Below are 11,450 nucleotides of genomic sequence, written 5' to 3' on the forward strand. Positions count from 1 at the left end.
ACAGCTGACTGCGTAAGGTCTTTTAGCATGTCCAAGGAGAGGTTAGGTTCAATCACCTTGCCATTTCTAAATGAGGACTGTCTGTCTGCGAGTTTTGGATCTCACTCAAGACCAGTCCGTGAGAAAGTCAGGTGCAGTGAGCACGCGATGTTCGGATTCTCCCCCACGTGAAGGTTTAGATAACCGCGCGTGGCCGACATTCCCGCATGCTACAACCGATAACACTGGGGCGGCGGTATCCTCCAAGCAGAGGTTTGGGTTTTCGGGTATTTATAGTGTGTTTTTAGGCTTTTTTTATCGGGGTATCTTTTTTGCACTGGAATTTTTCTTTTACCCAACCCAACCTCAGCCGGCAGTCGAAAGCATCAAAGCGCTATGGGTGGGGTGAAAGAAAAATTCCAGTGTAAAAAAAACCTAAAAACACCCTAAAATACCCCAAATCCTCTGATTGGAGAGTAGGGCGGCGGTGCAAATTTCCGTCTCGTAAACGGTCGTCGCCTTTCCCTGCCATGTCGCTGACTGGTCGATGCCATATCCGAGCGTACCATAACTTTTTTGAGGTCCAAAAACGTATAAGACATAATATATACTATAAAAGGCAACCTTCGAATCGTAAATGTGAGGGAGGATCGTGAAAAATAGTATTAAGCATTAAAGGTATTAGTGGAAAAAGGAAAATCACGAGCTTGGATTCGAACCCGGGTCAAAAAGCGTAGCTCTAGGCCCTATACACCAGGAAAAAGCACGTGCGGATGGACTGTGTTGATACAATTTAAGTTAGCCGTTCTGCGATATGGCATCGACCGTTTCAAAAGGCGACGACCGTTTACAAGATTTACAAAAATTGGCGGCCTGGCCTTGGCGTGCACCTTATCTTCACCAGCTGCACCACTCGGGTCAACCGCTAGGCGGCAGTGGTGAGCGTGCCCTTCAAGGCGCGACTGGGAGGTGACCTCCTTAGCGGCCTCCTCAAAGTCGCGCATTCCAGGCTCCCATCTGGCACCTGCGTCTCCAGTGTGTGATCAGAAGGGCCAGGGACGCGGTGAACGGCCAGTGACACCTTGCAGCTGATCTTAAGCTGGCTCTGAAAAACTCTGAATTTGTAGACTGCATTTCGCTCAAAAGAGACACAAAAATGTCTAAAGTTTCATTTCCAGTGAAAATGGTATTACTTGGTACAGAACAGCCTAAATATGAACATGTCTGTTCAAAGTTAAAAACTTTTTTCGCGCAATGACATATTGCAGTTGAAGCTGGATCTAGACTAAATTTGTAGACTGCGTTACGTTCAAAAGAGGTTCTACAAGTAAAGCATGTCTGAAGTTTCATTTCCAGCGAATATTGTACGTACTACCAAAAAGCCTATATATTAACAGAAATGTTTATCGATGTTTGACGAAATTGTACCTTTTTATGAGAAAACTACTGCATTTCTTACTTTTTTCTAAATCATATGGGATTGAATCTCATGATTTCACAGTGATATGTCCTTTCAACATCATATATAGCCTTATACAGAGCTGCCACTTTACATTTTACGACCTAAACTCCCTCTAATCTTATAATAACGTAGACTTAAAGTGCAAATGTAGCTGTCTTCATGGACAACCATGTCAAATACTTTACGGTGATACTTATCCTAAAACAAAACGTATATAATATGCTGTATAGTCATATACCAAAGTCTTTAAGAAATAAATAAACAAATAAATAAATTATACCTAAATAACCAAATACCATTATGATATAAAATAGATACCATTATGGCATGATAAAAAATAAATAGAGTCATAGAAAGTGTCCAAAATATGTACGGATGATAATGGGGGAAGGTAGCCTCCACCAGGCCTTCCTACGGGGGTACGGTCCTAGAATTCGTTGAAAAAAGGGAAATAGCTGACCAGGAGAGTCAGTCCGCGAGAGGGTTAATTTCCCACTCTGAAGCGAGCAAATGAATTCAAATCTGGCTGAACTCAATTATTCTCCCTATTAGCTAAATTTTTAGGTTTACCGAAGGAAAACATATTGTTTTGCTCTGTTTCTTCTTCCGTTCCAAACACTGACCTCTGACCTGGTTAGTGACCCGAACCAGACTGTCCGTTACCATGGTAACTGGTGTTGGGTTGCTATCTTATAACATGAGGGATTTAGACCCCTGTCACCATGTATGTGAATGTGTTTGAGTAAGAAGAGCAGACCATATGTGAAGGTAAACATTATGCATTTGCTTTGTTTTGTCCTTTTTTTAACCAGTTTTTTTTTGTCTGGTGGAGACTAAGGGGGGTAGGGGGTGGCTAAATAGAACGATGCCTTCATCAGAAACAGACGCTCTCCGCTATCTCAGCTATGGTGCATCCCTGGTGACAACACCGCTCCGCCAACCGGACGTTCCGCTTTGTCAGGCTGTGGGCTTCTCTCCACTTCCGCACTCCGAGTACGTCTGCCAAACCTGCAACAATGTGAAAAAAAACAAAATATTATTGTGTTTGTTTACCAAAGGAAAACATACATGTATTGTTTGTGCTACCTTTTTCTCTTCTTGTTCTTTCTCTCCAAACCAAAAAGGTCAATGGCCTGAACCAAACTGTCTGTCACCGTGGTAACTAGTGTTGGGTTACATCATGTTGCAATTTTATAGTAGGAGGGATTTAGACTTTGCTTGTGGTAAATCCTTTCTGTTGTACAAAATAAGAACTGTTTTAGTAAGAAACTTTGTACTTTGTACTTTTCATGGTTGACAAGATACGTGCATTTGGCACGTGTACAAATATGCATTTTTCTTTGGCAAGTCTGTGCGAATTTGAGTTCAACTTGTACCCTTGTAGATTTGATACACGGAATCAGGAGGTTTGATAAGCCTAACGCATATTTACAAATCTAACGATTAAGCGGAGCTCCTACTGTGTGTTTTGATGTGTTTCCCGCCAAAAGTATGTCACAAAGATGACCTCAAACATCCGTTACACATGTTTTCTTCCTCGGACGATAACATTGATACACGGGGGACAGAGTTTTGACATTTTTCCAAAACCACGAAGGGTCAAAGTCGTATACGCGTAACGACTTTATTTTCAAAACACGTTCGTTGAGAAAACGTGTTTTCTAGGAACTTGGTATGCGTTTGGAGTGACGTAACAAGCACATGTGCAAGTTGTTTTCCATAGTGGTTGTGAGTTGATAGCCTCTGTAGCAGGCTTAATAGAACTGGGGGTTTGGTGGTCTTTGGCTGTTTTCTGATTAGCCCAGTTCAAAAAACGGGGGTAATTCAACCAGGCCGGCTATGTTGTCTATATGCAATCAGAAAATAGCACATAAAAGCTCCCAAAGACCACGAAGACCCCCAAAACCCACAGTTTTGGGCATGCTATGGAGGCTAGAGAGAGGATAAGAATTGAACCGTGGATACCCCAGTCTTGCCTTGAGTTTCGGTCATTGGTGGGTTCATGGTAGGATAATTAATAGACGGAAGGACGGAACAGTTTGGGGGGGGGGGGTAGTGTAATTGTCACAGATATGTATAGTTTAGTTTTAGACATTTTCTACGTACTTAGTTCTCGTTTTAAATAGACTTAAAAAATACCCCTGAAACGATGAATAGAATCAGGGCCCCTGAATAGAATGCTACTTCTGCTTGAATATAAAACAATTACCATGTTTGCGAGTGTTACAGCAGACAGCAATGTTGTACTCCCCAAGCAGAGGTTGGTGGGGAAGATTGTAATTACCTTTCTATCATTACCCCGTTTTCTGTCCCTATCGTATGGCCCGTTTTCTGTCCCTATCGTATGGCCCGTTTTCTGTCGCTATCGTATGGCCCGTTTTCTGTCGCTATCGTATGGCCCGTTTTCTGTCGCTATCGTATGGCCCGTTTTCTGTCGCTATCGTATGGCCCGTTTTCTGTCGCTATCGTATGGCCCGTTTTCTGTCGCTATCGTATGGCCCGTTTTCTGTCGTTATCGTATAACCCGTTTTCTCTATCATATGGCCCTTTTTTGTCGCTATCATAGGGCCCGTTTTCTCTATCATATGGCCCGTTTTTGCTATCATATGGCCCGTTTTCTAGCACCAAAAAATTGGGGCATAGGATTGATAGAAATGTCACAATCTTCCCCCACCTAGCCTCCTTCGATGGGCTTGTTGGGCGGCGGCGTTATTTTTCTGTGAGCGACGCGAGTAATATGCCGCGGAGGGACGATTTGCCGCCGAGGGAGTTGAAAATCGTCCCTCCGCGGCATATTACTCGCGTCGCTCACCGAAAAAAATAACGCCGCGCCCTACAAGCCCATCGAAGGAGGCTATTTCCCACCAACCTCTGCTTGGAGAGTAGCAATGTTTCAGCCATCCGGCCATGTCCCCTGACGTTTTAAACATTTCCCTTATCTCTCCTAAGTGGCCCACGGCAGTGTTTAGAGACGTGAATGACTAGGAAAGTCTTGCCCCCACATGTTCTCAAACACGCGTGTGTTTACACTACAAACCCACACTCCTGTCACCACTGTTGTTATACGTAGCCAAAGCGAACCACGCCTATCTGCCAACGCAAACGCTAAGGTCAACCAAGACTAGCCTCCGTAGCAGGCTTATAGAACTGGGGGTTTGGTGGTCTTCGGCTGTTTTCTGATTAGCCCAGTTCTTAAACGGGGGTATTTCAACCAGGCCGGCTATGTTGTCTATATGCAATCTGAAAATAGCACATAAAAGCTCCGAAAGACCATGAAGACCCCCCCAAACCCCCAGTTTTTGGAATGCTGTGGAGGCTAAACCAAAACATGTCCCTAGAGTAAACTCAAGTACAAGAAGCAGCTATGCATCTTATACTTAGAATTGTGTTTTTGTTAGTAATAGATACTATTAGATATAGTTACAACAAGGGAAGGTTCCATAACGTAAATATTATCTGTTTTGCACCATCTTTGCCATTTTCTTAGTATTTGTTTTTACGTATTCTGACCTTCAATAGTATCAAACGCCTTGCATGTAATCAAATATTTCCTGTTTTTCTCAAAATATTTATATTTCAGTCCATACCATGGTATGGATGAAATATATTGTGTTCCCTCATGTTTCTTCTTCTCCTTCTCCTCCTTCTCCTCCTTCTCCTCCTGCCACACAGTCAAAGGGATTCAACTCTGTCATTTTTTAGTCAAATGACCTGAAATTTGGCAAGGAGGTAGAGTGGGCCAATACCCCTAGGCGTTTTTTTCATTTTTTTGATACATGCCTTTGAAAAATTTTTATGAAGGTTTTTTGGGGCATTTTTCGACAAAAAATGGATTTTTGGATCCTGAGCGCTGGTTTTACAACCAAATGATCTGAAATTCGGTATAAGGGTACCTTGAACATGTGTTTACAGAATAGCAGTCACATGTTTGGCATACACCATTTCCAAATGACTCATTTAGGGGACTTTAATGGCTATTTTCAGCCAAAAAAGGGGCCAAAAGTGCTGTACCCGTTCCACGTTCGATCTAAAGAATGCCCGTTCTATCTGCCGTTGGCCATCGAACACATCGAACATTGCGGGTTACCTGAGGTCACGTTGCACGTAAGTCGTGCACAATGACCCACACATTCAATTTTATGTAACGTTACCTAGATTTTTACGTCATCAGTCATCTACAATCACGACGAGGGAATATGCAGACCATCCTAATCCTGGGTGCCGCAAAGTTTTTCGGAAGGTATGTGTAACTTGTAAGAAAATATTCGTCACTCCCGGCGCGGCACAAGAACTCATGCCGACTAAATGGTTCGCTACCTGAAGACTTTCCACAACCATGATGATATTATACTTATATTAGAAAGGAATATGTTAATAGATCAATCATGTTGAAATGATAATTGTAATACATGGTTCTATTTAATATCGGTAGTTTTGTTTCTTATTTTGATGGGGGAAACTGTCAAAAATCGAGGGGACGCAAACCGATATCGGCGCACTTCCGGGTGCATAACGCCAAAATTTCTCGACGATTGTGTAAAAATGGCCACTCATTTGCCGCCTCCGGTAGCGTGTACATGGTAGTGCGATCATATCGTGCCGAAGTCAGCGTCAAACGTCAAAAAAGCCGCGTAAAAATATACATGTAGTTGCAAAACACATTTCCAGCCGCGCTCAGCAGAGCTTCGCTGTCACAAACAGCACGGACGGACCCTGCATGCTTCATTAACATATGCAAGTAGCAAAGCACTGCTACGCTCTGATTGGTTCACCTTTGATGACCTGCGCTCTGATTGGCTAGAACGAAGCCGGCTGCATGCCGGGGCGCGCGAAGTGAAGAGAACTCGAGCCACATGTTTACGCTGCTTTATACCTTATTTCTACGACTAATTAGCAACATCCTAGTGACGAAATGCGTACTCAAAAGAATTTTTTTCGGGAATAAATATATATGTACATGTGGGACTTGTGGTGCCTTTGGCGTAATTTTGTTGGTCACGTACAACGTAATGTAACACGGAAGTGCACGGAGTCGGACGATTATGGAGTCGCGGCACGGCTTTCCGTCCGGTCCCACTCTAAACAAAAAAGGACATAACAAAACTACAACCAAAAACTAGGCCTAGAATTAGCCATAAAATGTTTGCAGGCACGTGTAAATATGCTGCCTTTTTTCGAGTGTTATAGGCATTTTCCGCGATGTTTTTGCACATCCCTAACGTTACCTCACGCCCGCCGCCTATTACAATGTACGGCGGACCGGGGCATTTATAACTTCAGATCATCTAGGATTGCATATTCGGTGGTAAAGTAAGTAAACAAACAGAGAAAAACAGTAAAATAAAGTTGACAAACTATAGAAACGCTTGCCTGGGCAACAGTGACAAAAGAAAATATCGATCTAATTGATGCACCGGTGATCGTTAAAACGTTTTAAACGTTATACAATATAGTAAAATGCATGCGCAGGCTAGATCAACGTTCCTTCCGCTGTTCCAGCAGTGCGCCGGTAGTAAATCATGCAATACTAGCGCGTTTGTAAACGGGTTAGTAACGAAAAAGTAACCAGTTAGTAACGGAAAACTAACGAGTTAGAAATGCGATCATAGTAACGGTGGTGATTGTAACTATAACGGGAACGGCACTGTAGTAATTTCATAGTATACACAAATCATGTATAGCATATTCAACATCTGATATTTGTAGTTGCATGGTATATGTATGATATATATAATCATGTCAATCATATGTAGATTATTCAATATATGAATGTAGTGTTTTATAGTATATGTAAGTCATGTATATCTTATTCAATATTTATGTATAGTGTCATAGTGCATTTAATTAATGTATAGTTCAATATGTATGTATGTATAGTTTTATAGTTCATCCATATATATTTACAAAGTTATGTATAGTTTCCTTTTCTTTGCAATTAGACCTTCAAAATGTATCAAATCTCATCATTGTTAGTATTTACATACCTGCTATAAGATTGTGCGATATATAAGAGAGATGTGAAATTTTGTAAGTAAAGCTGTCGAGATTCAAAGTGCTGATCTTGCATCTTTGTTATCAATTACATAGCTCTAATATAATTCATTTATTTGAGAATCTTCCAGTTTTGCACTGGGGTGAGTTTGGAATAGTCCACTTTTGCGTGGGAGGGAGATGGACTGAAATATGCTGTATTTGCTCCCAAGCAAATGTCGGCCTTTCTAGTTTGCTCAAGTGTTTTGAAATATGTCGAAAACAGACACACGCTAGTGCAAAATTAAACCATGCGACTTTGTTTTGAGTAAGTATGGGACATTTTTTTAAATGCCCTTTTAAATACGGACCAGACAATTGGTAGAACATGGCGTCATATTTAAAAATACATAATATGTGACAACTCTGAATCGTTATCAAACATTTCCAATTTCTATATTATCAATAAAAAACAACCAATGCTAATGCAACCCTGTACTTACAACGTCCCTGGTTTACTGGTGTCCGTAAAAGTATCAAAATCGTAACACTGCGAATTCTGACAAAAATAGGCATCACCAAGGTAACAAGCTAAGAAACAAAATGTCAGTCTTACCTTTTGTCTTTCCTCCCGTCTTTCCTGCTTCTTGAGAAGTCTCGGATTTCGGGATCTCAAATTCTTCCAGACTTCTCCTCCTTCTCCCCTGGTCCGGGCACACTCGTACCACGGTTCGGATGAAGTCTCGCCCGCAGAGCCGTACGGGCGCCAGTCGGGGAGTGCTGTTGTTCGCTTCCGTTAGCCCCAACATCGCGACAGCTAAAACAACTGTTAGCATCAGGCTTGGCTTGCAGAACTTCATGTTTCAACTTCAGGGTACCTCTTCTTTGGAGTCACTCTTAACTTGTTGTAGAGAGATTCCGCGTGCCGATTGCTTCCCTCAATGACAGAGGGTTGAATTTATAGGGAAATGTTTTCCAAGGTTCTGTGAATCGGCCAGGAGGTTGAAGTGACCACGTTTTAGGGGAGTCCCCGCTCTTGTAGTAGAGAGATTCGGCTTGCCGATTGCTCAACGAAGGAGGGTTGAATTTATAGGGAAATGTTTTCAGACGTTCTGTGAATCGACCAGGAGGTTGATTTGACCACACGTGACGCAGGATCTAGATGACTAACTCTGCGTTGGCGTAATGCGTTCGAACGTTCGAACAGCAGTTAACACTAATGTATCATACGGATGGAAAGTTTGGTCAATTGTACTTACTGTCCGCTCTGATAGTTTTCTCTGGTTACAGCCGGATGCTTCTGAGTAAAGTTTCGCGTATAAACAAAGGCGAGTCCGTGAAAGTATCCGATCCGGACTTCCGATGGGCGTGAGCGCGGTTAAGTAGCGGTGAAGAAGATGTTTTTGTTCCGGTGCCTGAGCTCGCTTCCTTCGTAACTTCTCCTGGGACCGTAAGAAGCTTATTATTTGAAGATGTGTACAAAAACAGGAAGAGTATAGTTACCACAGAGTCGTTGTTACGTCAAGTCGAAGTCCCTGGTGTACGCTTTTTCCGTCTGACCGCTTTTAAGGTGCTGTATCTTGGAATACTGACGACAAAACACCCTCCGTTTCTTCACACAGCCGTACGAACCTGCTTTCCGTATGGCCACTTCTCTTTTGTATCTTGGACCGCTTCTAAGCTGATGTATCTTGGAAAATAGGCGACAAAACACCCTCCGTTTCTTCACACAGTGGAACGAACCTGTTTTCCGTATGGCCGCTTCTCAGTTGTATCTTGGACCGCCAAGCTGATGTATCTTGGAACGTTAGCGACAAAAGAAAACAGCGCTCTGTTTCTTCACATGAATCTGTTCGTACGGACGATGCCGGTGGAGTGTCGAGTACTACACTGGGAGACGTTTTTATACACACGCGGGTGAGTTTATCAAAGGAGAGGCCTCACCTGGTTTTGAAAAGCGGGCCACGCTTCAGTAAAAAACCTTTGTCCTTGAGTTTTCAATGCACTTCCGTGATGGCATTGAAAGGGGTGCTGGCTCTTTGATGACCGCGTGCTACGCTCGTGTTAGGTTTTTTCCCATGCATAATTCTAATGACGTGTGCCCCCGCCCTATAGCTACATTGTTGGTGTTGTTGTTTCTGATTTGGCACATGCTGACGGACACGTGTGGTGTGATGTCACCTGACACACGCCCCCAAATCACGACCTGAACTCCGCTTGTTCACGTGAACACCTCGCTAACAGGTGGCGGCTCGCGTGCAGCGGTCTGAAAATCCTCAAGGCGGACTTAATTTCAAGGAAGAAAAAATGTTATGGTTGTCAGACAGGACGTAAAGCTGGAAGTCTCACATTGGAGGAGATATAAATTTGTTGAAACTAGTAGTAGAGGTTTAGGCTTCGGTTTATCTGGCGTCTTTAAAGTGTTTTTATCGAACTTGCTCTCCTTTTTGGACCAGCATCTTTTTAACGCAAATGGTAAACGTCTGGCAGATGGTCACTGCCTGCTGGTCAATTTGGTACCGTCTTTGCAGCCACCGAAATATCTGCTTGAATATTTTCCAAAGCAGCAGCCTTGACACATGCGTAGCACGTGGAGGTCGTCAGAGTAAAAATACATCCCACGTGCGTCCACCGCCACGTGCCACAGGTGTTACCTGTTTGTACCTGACAGCTACATCCCCTAAATATATATTGTCTGTTTCCTCACGCGGCTAGCCACATGCACGTCTAGCTATTTCAGAACCTCCTACCTGTGTGGGGTCGTGTGGCGCAACGGCAGCGTGCGCGACTCGGAATCAAGAGGTCCCGGGTTCGAGTCCTGACATGCCACCGATCTTGTCCAGTATTCGTTTCTATGTGCGGGACACAACACCAGCAACAGCTGCCTCTGTTCCGCGTGTATTGCACTGTTGCAATTTCAATAAATCAAACCTCCTACCTTCTATATCCAGAACCGTGTCCATCTAGTAATATCTAAGCAGATCCTAGGGTGGCAAAAGACCCTTGGGTGGCATATTGGACCCTCTCTGGCCAATGGGCACTGCCTGGCAAATTTGATACTGTCTTTTGCCACCCTGGGATTTGCTTGGAGATTACCTAAATAGTTTGCTTGTTTGTTTGTTAGATTAAGATATCCATTCTTGTGCCAATTCACATTATTCCCAGTCATATTCGAAAGGTGTGGTGGGTTCTTTAACGTGCGTGGGGTGTGGCTGTCCCCAAACCCGGGACCTCCATTTAACGTCCTATCCGAGGGACGTTCCTAACAAAAGATAGGTACTCATTTTCACCTGAGCGAAGTGAAGAAAGTCCTTGTAAAGTGCCAAGGGCACAAGATCTGCTTAGAGACTACAATTTCTAATCTTCCTAGCCGCTTCTGAAGCTAGGTTCCCTCACGTGGCAAGCCACCTGCACTTCCCAACGTGAACTCACTGACAAGAGATTACTTTCTCACGATATTTCTACTGTATCTTCCAACTTCTGTATCACAGGAGTAATTAGCGTGAACGCCGAGGCCAACACGTGAACGGTATCAACCAGAATAGTGCTTATGAGGTGGATTCTTCAAAACCCAGTGGAATAGAAAGTTAAGGAATAGGAAAAATGTTATTATGCGACCTGGTTACCCTGCCCAAACCCTAGCAAACGCTTGTGAACATTAGCCTCTACCAGGCTTCAGAGGTGGCTAGAAAGAGTATAAATTGGCGAAAAGACAGATAACATGCCAGTGGAGTTGGTCTACTTTTATATTATAATACCATCTAACAGGACACATTCAAACAGGTGTCCATTCCCGCCCTCCCAGCATGCAACGCAGTATTCTGGATTATACGATTTATACGAAAGGAGGTGATCTTCATAATATTTGCATACCTTACATATTGCTGATATTCATAAATCAAACATATATGGAAAATTGAAAATAAAACTGTGTTAAACCATTGGTATATATATGGTTGTATCGTTTTTGGTAGATAAACTGTACTTTTCTTGTGTAAAAAAATAAAGAGTTACTCCCCCATTTCACAGTTGTGGTACA

General features: G+C 43.0%; 1 protein-coding gene across 1 annotated transcript; it reads right to left on the reverse strand.

The window, feature by feature from the left end:
* Positions 1 to 2,259: 2,259 nt before the first annotated feature.
* LOC109478043 lies at positions 2,260 to 8,461 on the reverse strand. The gene is made up of 2 exons (XM_019779500.1): positions 8,028 to 8,461; positions 2,260 to 2,449 (listed from the first exon to the last, which is right to left on the reverse strand). The coding sequence occupies exons 1-2, from the start codon at positions 8,269 to 8,271 to the stop codon at positions 2,316 to 2,318; spliced, it is 378 nt and encodes a 125-aa protein (XP_019635059.1). The 5' UTR covers positions 8,272 to 8,461; the 3' UTR covers positions 2,260 to 2,315.
* Positions 8,462 to 11,450: the final 2,989 nt, after the last annotated feature.

This window comes from Branchiostoma belcheri, unplaced genomic scaffold (assembly GCF_001625305.1).
Source record: "Branchiostoma belcheri isolate BF01 breed outbred unplaced genomic scaffold, Haploidv18h27 scaffold42, whole genome shotgun sequence".
NCBI classification, from domain to species: Eukaryota; Metazoa; Chordata; class Leptocardii; order Amphioxiformes; family Branchiostomatidae; genus Branchiostoma; species Branchiostoma belcheri.